At 31.6% G+C, this 14,223-nt stretch overlaps 1 protein-coding gene across 5 annotated transcripts in view; it reads right to left on the reverse strand.

Moving 5' to 3' along the window:
• Nucleotides 1–14,223, reverse strand: part of LOC100372492 (dystrobrevin beta) — a 155,159-nt gene that overhangs the window by 49,754 nt on the left and 91,182 nt on the right. For all 5 annotated transcript variants that reach the window (XM_085492824.1, XM_085492823.1, XM_085492825.1 and 2 more), the window contains exons 2-5: nt 1,851–1,949; nt 1,549–1,629; nt 684–897; nt 120–205 (exon numbers count right to left, since the gene is read on the reverse strand). In XM_085492824.1, coding sequence (XP_085348950.1) covers nt 120–205; nt 684–897; nt 1,549–1,629; nt 1,851–1,949 — 480 coding nt within the window. The remainder of the gene's footprint in view (nt 1–119; nt 206–683; nt 898–1,548; nt 1,630–1,850; nt 1,950–14,223) is intronic.

Here is a 14,223-nt window from a genome sequence, read left to right on the forward strand (position 1 = left end):
TTGCAAAAAGTTGTTTTACATTTGTCGGTACATAACCCAGCTCCTTGACACAAATTATAATTATGGTGTGAAACCTATAATAAGCATAAATTTTAAAAGAAGGGCTGCGTCATACTTACATCTGAGTTTATCCATGAGTTTCCCTGAGCACAGTGTTGCCAAGGCAACTTTGATAGATAATACTCTCATGTGGCCACGTCCCTCGCTAAAAAACAAACACAATTAAAGTGACTCAACACATTAAAGAGACAATGGCTGCGACTTTGAATTAAATGTAAGCTCCGAGTAGAGACCATTACGTTGAAATTATACGACACACACATCTGTATCGAGTGTATACCGGTCAATGAGACATGCTATACACAATACTGTACATTGCACATTGCCATAGAAACCATATTCCATGATCATAATCTCATCATTCACCTTACCAAAGTCTGACAATGTTCTGTTGTCTTCACTTGTCAAACGATAAGAAAATCAGAAATATATCTTTCAGTATACTGTTACATAGAAGCACATTTCCTGATTGAATATTTACTAGCAACTGGCAACAGCAACATGTTGGTTGTCTGAGTCATCTGCCAAAATGCTATTTAAATGACGAGCATGAGGACACCATGGAAACATGACATTATAGCAAGTTCAACGTAACACCAATCATGTCCAACTGAATCACTTACCTATCATACGCCAGGAGTAGAAAATTGAGTAGCAAGCTGATAGATTGATCAATGTTGATTTGATGCGTTGAGGGGAGTCGTTTATTTAATTGATAATATATACTAGCAATGATTCCTTCTATTTTAGAAAAAGGCAACTCTGATGAGTGTTCCATGGTGTTTAGACCGTTCTCTCGGTATGCTTCAATGATATTCCAAATGTCTACAAGATGTACTGAAAACAAATTAAAATAAACATTACTATTTATCTAACAATAGAATTTACCATTCAGTAAAAAAAAATGCATTTCTTCCAAACTGTATCTTCACTCATTCCAAAATTCAAATTCTCATTTATATGGGAATTGACACGTTTCAGCTTGACAGTGAACATAAAGCACTATAGCATGTAAGGAAAATAAAATCATGTAACTAAATGCAAAAGTTTAAATACTGTAGCATAAAACAGATTCATTGACATCTTCAGTTGTTATCTATCATTAAATTATTACTACTAACAGAAAACAGATGTATACATAATAAAAAGGTTATCATGAGAATACCTTAAAGTATGCACTCAGGCAGTACAGCATCACATCAACCAAGTCGATACAATCGGCGTACTGCCTTCTTGTATACTTTGCAACATTCTCATGATAATTATATTTTACATCTGACAACATATAGCCATGAATAAGTGACAGAATATTGAAACATGCTATCTGCAATAGGCAGAAAGTATGAACTACATGTGATATATAATTAGGATTGACTTATGTAGTTTGATCTTTCATTTATTTTCTACCTCTCCCTACCTTAGTATATGCCACTGATGGTGTCTATGGAAACAGACATTTTTTAATGTAATTTAAATCTCAAAACTTACAGTTACATTTTTTCTGTACAAATCGCAGCTTACAACTTGTTCTGTATGTGGCAAATCGAATCACATCAAAATTTTGGTTTCCTAGAAAAATTGAAATTGATAATGCATTAATAATATATACTCACACAATTCAAATGTATGAAATCATTTTCTCAAGTTCACATACGGTACTATCAGTATACACATTCACCAGGTACAAAACTGTACATCTCAAACAGAAACAGCAATTCAAATATTAAGTTGTTTCAAATTCAATAGTTTTAGCTTGTCTCTTGTAAAAACAAATACTGAAGAGAACTTACTCATTTCTGTTATAAGTTGACGCCTTTCATCATTGATTCGCGAAGATGAACTTTGACCTGACCTAGACTGCCCACTATCATCCATTGCTGTCAGATGACCTACAACCAAACAAACGATTCAATAGTAAGAGTATAGCTATAAATATTCAAGTTGAGAAAGTAACATGACAACCAATCAGTGAAGTGCATATTTGGACTATTCACTTGATTGGCCAAAACCAGTACATTTTTATAGGTCCAGGTACTTATCAAACCTGTAAAATGGTTTGGCAACTGTAATTTTTATTTTCAATGGCTGAATTTTTGTAATTACTAAATCCAAAAGTCCTGCTTTAACTCTACTTGCCAAGTGCCATCACCGAGTATTTCGAACAAAATTTCTTTCAGTGAACAAGCTTATTTTGCATGCATTCTTAGAACAAGTGAACAAAAACTTTAAATTGTCTTGCATTTAGACTAGGAAACTGAATTATGAGAATATTGACGTTAGTAGAAATAGACATTAACTTTTAAACCTCATCAACGAAGTGAATTGAAACACAACCAGACAAAAGCACTATAAAGTACATGTATCGTAGTATGAAAACTATCTTATACGGAATGGTCACAGGACTTCTCACTAATGTACTATGAATGGTGTTGCCATGGTAACCAGACAAGAGGTGATAGTGGAGGCACATAGTGGTGTGTATATAGGCTTGATAAGAGATATCCATTTAGATAATATAGATAACATTTTGACTATAAATTCTCCTCTGTGAAATGCATAGGTTGCATAAATCGATGAGAATTGTCCGGTGCGTTGACATAATACTGAAAGTGACAGGCCTGTTGCTCAATGGCAATATAGTTGCATTAATGAAGGCCATGTCATTTCCCAAATAACTTTTATAGATTTCAAAAGACAAATCCATAGAGTGACCAACAGAGACAAAAGGGACTACTTCCTGCCAATGGTTCTTTCCAAGGGTTGTTAAACTTTTGAGGATTTCAACTTTTTTGACCTTGCACAACGTGCATGCATAATTATTTCAATACTTCTTGAAAAAAATTATGTGGTTTTATTTTGTGACGAGTGACAAAAAGGCATTCAAAGGGATATAAAGAACATTAGAACTGTAATAGCATTAAGCTTTATATTAAGTGTTGCTACACACCCACCCAATACCCATCATCACTGGTATTGATTTGGTATTATAATTACGATTAAGCAAACTAACAAGGTCACATGACCTATTGTAAAATCACCAACAAAAAATAACATTCCACAGTAATGCACCTAATGTGATACTCATACCGAGCCCGACTGAAATCAGACCCTGTCATTTCAAGGAACCGTATGGAATTCAAAAATATCTAAAAATTATGATAACCAAAAAAAGACAACGTGCTATAGCAAACCATATGTGTGATGTTCATACCAAGTTTGAACAAGATATTACTGAAATGCCAAAAATAAAATCCTTGTCCAATTAAGCAGCAACGCCATTGACTGATGATTGTGAATTAAACAGTTTGGAATGACGTCAGAACAGAATTGCAGAATTCAATAAAGGCGACCCAAGTATGTCAGAGTTTACGTCATTTTAATAGCAATCGTTACTAACCTAACTGGTGTACATGCATGTGTACAATTAGATGAAAATGAAATCACACAGAAAGGACATAGTAACATCATGCAGGTATTGCATGTACAATCAATATTGAACAGAAATTATATCTTAACAAGTCTAGACAAAATAATATGGTAACTGATGTGGATATTCGGCAATATGGAAACTAAAACGAATACCATGAGCAAAGTGAATAGGTAAATTCATGTGAATATGGCAGCCAATATGAATACCATAATCACTGAATATGGCAACAAAGGGGAATAATTGGCAACTAATTTGAATATCATGAGCAATGTGAATATGGAAACTAAAATGAATACCATGAGCAAAGTGAATAAAGAAATTCATGTGAATATGGCATCCATTGTGAATACCATAATCAATGAATATGGCAACAAAGGGGAATAATTGCAACTAATTTGAATATCATGAGCAATGTGAATATGGAAACTAAAATGAATACCATGAGCAAAGTGAATAAAGAAATTCATGTGAATATGGCATCCATTGTGAATACCATAATCACTGAATATGGCAACAAATGGGAATAATTGGCAACTAATTTGAATATCATAAGCAATGTGAATATGGAATCTAAAACAAATACTATGAGCAAAGTGAATATGAATACTGCATTAACAACATTATTATGTCATAAACAATGTGATTACAGTCATGTAAAGAAATCAGACAGCTGTAGCCATTATAATTATTCATAAAATATTAATAGATTTATTGGTTTTGCAAAACATTCATAAAAGCTGTCAGTACATAAATAATTGATGCCATATTTTCTGTATTACAACCACGCTATGCTTATTATGTAAATAAATAAGGTGTTTGAGCTTTGAGCTTTCCATTTCAGAGAGTTGTCTTCTATTATTGGGCTTTTATTGGGGTTGAATTGAACCTTACAGATCTGCGCCAACATACTGGAAACATACTGGAAACCACCCGAATCTGCCAAGAATTTGAATCTACAATAGCTGTAACTATTGATCTTTTTTCTCTGATTTTTATTTTTAATAAAAAACATTTACTGTGTCATTAGTGTAAATTTGTAACAACCATCTCCGAAATGTGGACAGTGAAAGCATAGCATATACACAGGGGATTTTCGAGAAAAAAAATGCATGAGGGAGCACTGCAATTCAGTGGGGTGTGGAGTTTTTGATAATTCCAAGTTAAAATGGAGCATTCTATGGCTTCCTTGGGGCCAAAATTCTATAAGACAGGTCACAGTTGAAGACTGTGGCCACATGTGATCCCCGGTCAATCAGAATTTCATGGTTGCCAGAGGATCTGCTCCCCAGGGTAAGGGGGCCATGGCATGAGGGCGCTGCGCCCTGTTCCCTTGTGTATACATGCATGCATGTAGATACTGGTGTTGTACATTAAATCACTTGCAAGCGACAAAAGAAGGTCACATCCCATAGTAGTGTGCATTGTGTATCATAATTTTCTACGACCACTATCACATGACTGATTTCAACAAAATGGCGACTTGATGACTTAGTTTTCACATCACATTTTATGTAACATTAGCCTTATGTAGTGTCACTTTGCCCATGCAATCATGTCTAAAACAATATTTCGGTAAGATTTGGTGATTTTTATGTGGTTATATTTAAACAAAAAAATGTCATGCTTTAGCTTTAATTTTCACAAAATGTTGATCATCGCAAAAACAAATTATTGAACCAACATTTCTGTTTTAGGGGTTCACCATTAGAAACTGAGGGGGGTGAACTTCCATACCAATTTCAAGTTTCAGAATAATTTTTTTTTTTACATAATGATGTTTTTAATTTTTGCTTGTGGGAGTGAGTGGGATTTTTTTCTTCTATTTTCTATGTAGCATATTTTTTTTCAATATTTTTCAGAATCAACCACACCAATTTTATAAAGGTGAATTTTATAATGGTTATAACTGAACAAGCTGACAATTTACTAAAGTAGTAATACAGAATATCACGGCCACCTGTAACTGCAAATGAATGGCCTTACATGACCACAGACACTTAAGAAACTGAGAGAAACAAAGTGTGAATTAAAGTAAGACAAATACTGGACACAGGTGGTAACACCTCAGGTGGTAATGTTTATTTTAAACTACTGATCATATCATGAATTTGTAAAAGATGTAGCTAGTACGAATACTAATGAGCTTTGGAGTCTTTTGGCCTTTCTCTTGGGAAGGACTCAAGCGTCACAGACGACTAGCAAACAAATTAGCTCACTATTACAAAATCTTCAAAGAATACCAAATGAGCAGCCCTCTATGAATGAATAAAATCTTTTTTATTTTACCAAATACGTATATAAGTTTCAATATAACATATATAGGAAGAAAAAAAAGGAAAACATAAGAAAAGTCTATTTAAGGATGGTGGTCCTCATGTAAAATGTATTACAAATAAAAAATTATCAAGACTTCATAGGCAATCAAGGTGATTTACAAAAGTAATCAATAATATTAAATAATAATATGTTGATCAGATGTAGTGTGCAATGACTTTGAACGTATGAATGTCTCGATCTGCAATTGTGCTTCCGATACCAATGTGCAAATGGATGGACACAGGTAACCACTATATCTTTCATCAGCAACAGTACCGGGGCATAATAAATCAAATAGAGGTCAACCTCAGATACCTTTATGAATACAGTATGTAAAATATTAAAGCAATTAGACTGATAGCATTATAAAAACTAGTCGGTAATATTATTTTTTAACAATAATATTCACTAAAATTATAGAATTAAATTGTTCAGGCTGCAAGTTTACAAGAGAGTAAAAAGGCTGGATAAACAAGGAACATGTACCACCAAAAAATATTAACAGTAGTAATTTTTAGTGAAACGTCAGCTGAATGAAAAGATGTGAACTTTTACTGCTGTTACGTAGGTGGTAAAACAGTATGAACAAAATCTACAATGTGACATTACGGAAGTCATTACGTCCCCTGTGGGTGAGTTGGCATTATGGAACTTATTATGTCCCTGTGGGTAGAGTTGGTAAACCAAATGTCAAATGAGGAACAGACGGCTTTATGCTGATTCTGGATTAAGTTAATAATAATGGTTAGATTTACAATAACTTTAATCGACTTTTTGTTAAAAAAATAAAAATCATAACTTGAGTGTGTTTTCGTTGCCAGCACAGGCCTACTACTATTTGACTGAAGATTACACAATTGAAAGAAAAGTTGAATGTGCATGCATTTAATACTGAATTGCTGCCTATGAATGGAAAATAAAACTGGCATAATTAAAACGGGTTTTGATTGACTTCTCAATTACATCCCGAAAACTACAAATGTTTTCCATGGCAGTATCGCCAATATTTCTAAAAGGGCTTGAAATGTTTTAAAAACCTCTGTAACTCACTACTTCATCCTTATTGGTATATCAAAGTATATTATATGCATTAATTTTCCTGAAAAATACATTTTTATTATATTTTTTTTTTACAGCAGCAAGTTTGAGATTTGATTTCCCAACAAAATTACTGTGAATGCTTCAAAGTATTAAAATTGAATTATAGACACGATGATTTAATTTTCTTGAAGTTCTATGAATTTCTGAAATTTGTTTGTTTGCAGTCAGAATGTTGCCCCAGAATTAGTGAGGGATGTCTGAGATGTTGAAAATTGACTAAAATGACAGTGACCTCATTAATGTGTATGATATATTTAATGTTGCTACAAAAAACTTTATTATTTTAACGCTTTGATGATGGACTCTTACTAAATTTTGTTTTCATGCGTCAACAAATATTCAGCTTATGGATTTATATATCTACGAAATATATATAAATATATATATAAATAAATATATATATAAATATATTTATATATATATTTATTATTTATATATATTTTTATTATTTTTAATTTTTTTTATTATTTATATATATAAATTTTTTATTTATATATATAAATATATATAAATATATATCTACGAAACCCGGTGATGACTTGTATAGTATAATGTAGTCATTTCTGAGAGTGCAATGATTACACCTTAAGTAATCTAACTTAACCAGGAATAGACACAAATTTAATGAGACCCTTACAGTTAGACGAAATAATTGATCCGAAGACGTTACCCATATTCAGTACAGTAACCACATTTAATTATCACTGGTTTTTAACTTCGCTGTTTTTGCAGATAAATAAAACAAGAACAATAGAACTCAAAGTTTTCCTACTAAGTTTGTGAACTTAAAAGTAAAATTGCTCAAAATTTTAAAATACTGATATCAAATGCCAGTGAAAATGCATGGTTTTGCAGTGAGTGGTATTGTGGAATACTTTATTTTCGCTGGAATTAATTTTCGTTGAAAAGGCTTTTTAGGTGTTTTGTATGAAATTTATTTTGATTTTTGATGAGTTTAATGTGAAATATAGGAAAAAAAATACATTCGCTGGATTTTATTTTCACGGAATCATCCCTTCAGCGAAAATAGCGAAAATAAATTCCAAGCGAAAATAAAGTATTCTACAGTATTATTTTTAAAATCTTTGAACTTTTGTTGCCTGCATGTACAGTATAAACCTGGATAATTATCTTCTGGAACACGTAGGCAATGGAATATATATCCATTTAGGTGAACAAAGACATTATACAAATGTAGTTTAAATAAAGAAGCCCTCATGTCTATTAATTAAGTGAAATTACAATCAATTTGTAGTAATTATACCACACACATAGCAACTAAACAGTAAATGTGATTTTGTCTGATTGTTTAGATTTTTTCAAAATATAAAGTTGGTAGCAATTATTCCATTCTCAAATTATCAGCATTTACCGGTATACAAAGTTGAGGCAAACCATTTAGAGAAAGGATGCACAGTTTCATGGTTCAGTATCACTGTATGCCAACAATAGCTTTAATTCAAGATGGTGATTAGCCATTTTCCCCACCAAAATTTTGCTGCAATTTTTTGCAAGTTTATAAGAATTTATCTACAATGTTTTGATAATTTGGGATCAAAAAGTCATAATTTTCTATTGGCTACAGGTTGTGATCAAATTTTTAATAAAAATTATAAAAAAAATTATGCAGGTTTTTTTCGTGACAGGTGAGAGCATTTTAATTTGGTGTTCGAACAAAATTCCAACTTATGTCAAATTGCTGCTTTTTTTGGTCCAAAATCTGACACATTGGCATCTATTGTAACCGTATACTGCTGAAGAAACATTAATTAAATTGTGTCCCAAAAAATATAAAAAATAAATAAATATTGATGAAACTATTATTACAGTCTATACTTACATATAAAGCGGTATGTAATTGTGTTGGACATCATTTAAAATGGCAAGCATCCACGTTTGTCTCACCATCTTACGTGTAGAAAACACGTCGGTAATTAAACGTAGCAAAGTTCTGACCAATTAAAGACCATTAAAAAAAGACGGAACACACTCATGGATTAGGTCAACAAAACTTTACAAGCTTAGAATCACTTTCGTAGACGTTTCCTACTCCTGTTTTGTAGAAATGTAGATGCGTTTACGTCGCATTACTCTGCATTGCTATTAGCCCTCTGATAGCTTAGAACGAACAATGGTCCATCAAAAAGTAACGTACAGTGACGAATAAATAAAATAAGCAATCCAGCGGCAATCACCATAAACATCCACCAATAGGAAGAGTTAGTTTGATTACTGTCACGGTAGATTCATCTACGTCTATGATGTAATGGAAGTCTAATTGGATAATCCTTTCCGCCCTATTAATCCTGAAGTGGTACGACCCAGTCATAGAATAGTACTGGATTATCCCAAATGATAGGGATGTTACGGAGGTTTGAGGATGGGTTGAAAAAAAAGATTTTTTACATTTATAATAAACTGAATATTTCATATTTACTAACAATGCAGAATAGCTACATCAGGACTTAAAGTAAAATAAATTTAATATTTAAAATAGGTTATTATTTTTCTTGTTAAAATATATATTCCTAGTTTGAACACCAGAGGGCACACTACACTACACTAAAGTAAATGTCGATTTTTGAGCAGTCTGCCATTGATCCTATAAATATACCCCACTTTACATATTAATGGAAATCACAAGAAATCAAGTGAATTAGCGCAATTTTAATAATAAATCAGATTGAAACAAATGAGCAGGACTGCTATAAACGCCAAGTGCACGTAAAGTATTCGTAAATTGGTATCTCATTTCAACTGACTATTTTGAGTAATTTGCATATCAATACCCAGGTCATAAGAGACCACGTTAAAAACAGAAATGAAGTGGTTGTGAGTAACGTATTTTATGCAACTACTGACCAACTAAATACATGTCTAAACACTACAAAAATGGCAACAAATTCAATTTAGTAATGAGACTTGATTCACCATAGAGCAACTGAATTCAGTAAGATAAATTACATATTTTTAATGGAATTAATAGCTTCGCGGACATAACATCATTTGTATCCCAGTCGTAAATGAACAAACTCAATATTATTATTCTCCGCGTCTTCAAAAGAACTTGATATATTCAGGTTAGCGGTTGGATTCACACAGCAACGTGTTAGATGATAAAGAACCCCAACTGGGCGAGTACGATATTTTTTCCTCAGTAATTTATTTCTGAACTGAAACATAAATTGTCTCTTCTCTTCAATATTCAGCATTATTACATATAATTTTCTAAAATTGTTCAAGTTAATATTTACGTAACTGAATACAGGCTTCATCTATAATATATACAACATCTATAATATATACAACACATACACATGATTGGATTTTCTGTAGTATATAACACTGAATTATTAAATTTATTTTGAATTACGGACTATTTGAATTACTATGAGCTTAAGAAGATAAAAATATTAAAAAAAAAATAACTCATTCATTCATAATACTTACTCATTACATAATGTATATAATTTATGGTGCTACAATGTACAGTTATTAATAAAAGATTTTGATATTACTCTCAGTTTTAAAGGACGTAATATTAAAAATTGGCAAAATTATGCAATTACAGATCTATCCCTAACATAATACATTTTAAAATGTGTTGATTGAGTTACATTATATGGATTTTGATAATAAATTAGGCTCAGGTTGCTCTAAGAATTACGTTGCAGTACAGAAAGATGACAGTATAAATAAGAATTCTGAATATTTAACGTACCGACTATTTTAAGCACTAAATCATGTTTCACATCTACACTAAATTTATTCTGATTTACAGAAAGCGACAGTGAAATTGAACACAGTACGTAGGTGCATTAAAAAAGCTGACGTAACTACACAATCATGTGTACTTGAATAAAAACATCACCGTTTTCAATCTACTACACACACTGTCAATCTGTGATATTGTTTCAAAGAAATGAACTTCACTTACTATTGCAAGGTATGCATACCATTAGGTTGTGCAAAAACATTTGTCTGCTGCGCTGTTACCGCGATGTATATATAAAACAAAAAAATGATACAAAGACCTTTGTGTCTTCGCTAGTTCACTTGCAGTATGGATTAAAGCTAAGCCGCGATCTAACAGCGTGTGACAAAATCTTCCTGCCTTTACTCATCCGTATTCTGCATTCGATGTGTGACCTGAATGCCCGAGGACATCAACAGACACTATTTGAATACAAATGACGCTATCAAATTCCGAGAGATCCCTCTTATCAACGGCTAATGCAATAAACACACATTGCATTTCGTTTTGTTGAATTAAGGACACAATTTTTTTTGTTACTAGGTGAGAACTACTTTGTGACGGTCGCTGTGATTGCTTGTTCACACGCGACAGCATACATATGAGTCACAACAGTAAGCATTTCATATAAAATGACGATTTGATGAACGATGGTTGGTTGTAGCATTGATATGTAGAACTATGGACATTGAATGGTGTATCATACATTTTAAAATATTCAAAGATGGATTATTAATAAGTTGTTTTCTTTTTAGCTATTATCAAACATAATTATATTATAATCACCAAAAATTATTCAAAATAAAATTTCGCTTTGCGGGATCAAATTTTTATGGTTCAAGTGATAATTATGATTCAACAATAAATGTAAATGATAAAAAATTCAATTCAAATTCTTTCCTGATTTATTTATTTATTAAGGATTATATTTGCAGCAGGCATTAAAACTTAGAGTAAACAAACATGTATTTATCATTGGAACCACACCACACTGTGATGTCTAAATTCTAAATGCTATGATATCAATGCACGAATTAACCATGAGTTCTCTACAGAATTGTCAGTCAATATAACATAGGTGCGAATAACATTACAAATTGTCTCAATTAATTTGTGCCTATTAGCATATTAAAAATTCAAGCAAAAAAAATTTAAATTTACACTACAAAAACAAGTTATTCTATATTTTTTTGCAATAATGAGCGAAGAATAATGTAAATGCATTAATTATTCACTGCGTTTTAATTTCTATATTTTTTCTGATAAACAAAATCGGCTAAATTATTCATCCATATGTAAAAATTACTAAAAGATATTAATTCTTTGATGTTCAAAATATGGAAATTAAATACCAGCCATAATTACTGCATTTACAGTACTGTAAAATACTTAATTTTCACTTGGAATTGATTTTTTGCTATTTTCGCTGAGGGAATGATGTAGTGAAAATAAAATCCAGCGAATATATCTTTTTCCTATATTTTACATTCAACTTGCCAAAAAAAAGTAAAAATAAATTCCATACAAAACACCCTAAAAGTCTTTTTAGCGAAAATTAATTCCAGCTAAAATAAAGTATTTTACAGTATTTGTTGCCCAATATATAGAGATTGTACACCAGTTGTTTTTTATCACCATACAAGTCAGTCTTTGGGTGAACTTAAATTAATGATTAAGACATTACTTCCTCCTGGGAAATCTTCTGTCAAGTCACATACCAATTAGAGTAAGAGCAGTGCTACCTACATGTTGACTAAACACAGCTGGCCAAAGTCAAGTTTAATTATCGTGATTTCAAAGCTATCTTGAAGTAATGACACCAGAAAGGTCTGTTTTCTGACTGCTGCTTCCAATTATTTCCAAGTCTAAGCCACGTGGAATGCCAATATATTATTCCAAATAACTTTCAATATGTCTGCATCACAGTCTATTCACAGAAGGTCAATGTGTCTCTTACACTTTGAGTTTTTACAATACTCAGTGCACCTTGTTTTGCTGGAAAGATTGCAAGCATGCAAGAAGTGATAATCAGTCGTGACACATTTTAGTATATTGTATGCCCGTCATTCTGTGATTTAACTGGTGGAATATGATGCAAATTACCATACATTTTAAGTTAGTTGTAACTTGTCGCTTAATGCAAAATATCTTCTCCCATAATGCAAAGTACAAAACAGGTGAAAGCATTACAAAGTCAGTCATATTACATGGAACTTATTTTTCTGCCAAATAAGTTTGACTTTTTATATTCTGAACACAACACCTGATGAATGTCTACACAAAGAGCAAAAATGAGCGATATCTACAGAAGTGTTAATATGGGCTGTGTTTCATTGGATTCATATATTGTCTACATTTTGTTTTATGGAGCAAAAATATGAAAACATTTTAAAGTCACGCATGTTGATATTCAAGGTCTTGATGATTTGATTACCATAATGAGATTTAGATCTGAATCTTATCAACAAATCACACTGATTATGCCATTATTACTTTGCCTTAATGACACCTTTTGCTGGTTCTCTTGATAAACATCATTTTATATCAACTCAATTTTTAATCATCTACATAAACTTTGACATCTTTACAAAATAAACAAGGATATTCCATACATTTTCAAAAAATGCTGATTAAGATGACAGCTTTTTTCCTTATTTTTTTCTTTATTTTGACAATCCATGGATGATTTCAGCAAATGATGTGTAAACACCAAATACTACGGTACCAAGGACAGTCATATGGAAAAAGATATACAGTGTACCACTAGGTCCATCTTTTCATCACAAATTCACAAAATAGTCCTGTTTATAGTCTGCATTTTCCTTCAGAAGATTGGAACAAAAATAGTCAAATTTTTTGAGAAAAAACTGAAAATTGACTCAAATTATGTCTGTTGGCTCCTAAATTAGGGTTAATTTCCAGAAATATTGAAGCATATAAGAAGTCAAAGAAAGCTCAGAAAGAGCTTTTGTGTGCTGAGAGTGTTGGAGAAATATTAAAAATTAATTCAAAATTACCTGTACTTAAGATATTATTGAAAAAGCTGAAAAACTAATTATGCAAATCAAGTAATTAATATGAACAGATTTGAGTGTAAAACTAATACTGTAAAGGGGTTAATTATTCACTAGGTTTTAATTTAGCTTATTTCGCTGACTGGAAAATGCGCTAAATTAAAACCCAGTGAATATGTAAAATTTAGCATAGAACACATTATCTAAAACATAGTTGAACTCTGGTGACCTTGCCCTTTGTTATATAATATAATTCCCTTTAACATAGTTTGTTTCAATATAAATATACATTGTCATAATTAATTTTGAATACAAAAAAGTTTTGGGGTTGAACTAACAGTGGGGAATCAGTCTACTGAATGTCCTTTAAAGATGTAAATATCTTACAAAAACATTTGTGCCTTATTTGTTTAATTATTTTAAGGGACATAATTTCCAGCTTTATTCAAAGTAATTCAGATATTTTAGTATAAAAACAAATGCCTCATTGCAAAAAAAAAGTGCTGCATTTAGACGTGAATAGATTCATAAAACATGCAAGATAACAG

The sequence above is a fragment of the Saccoglossus kowalevskii genome, chromosome 18, assembly GCF_978046115.1.
Source record: "Saccoglossus kowalevskii chromosome 18, keSacKowa6.1, whole genome shotgun sequence".
Classification (NCBI taxonomy): Eukaryota; Metazoa; Hemichordata; class Enteropneusta; family Harrimaniidae; genus Saccoglossus; species Saccoglossus kowalevskii.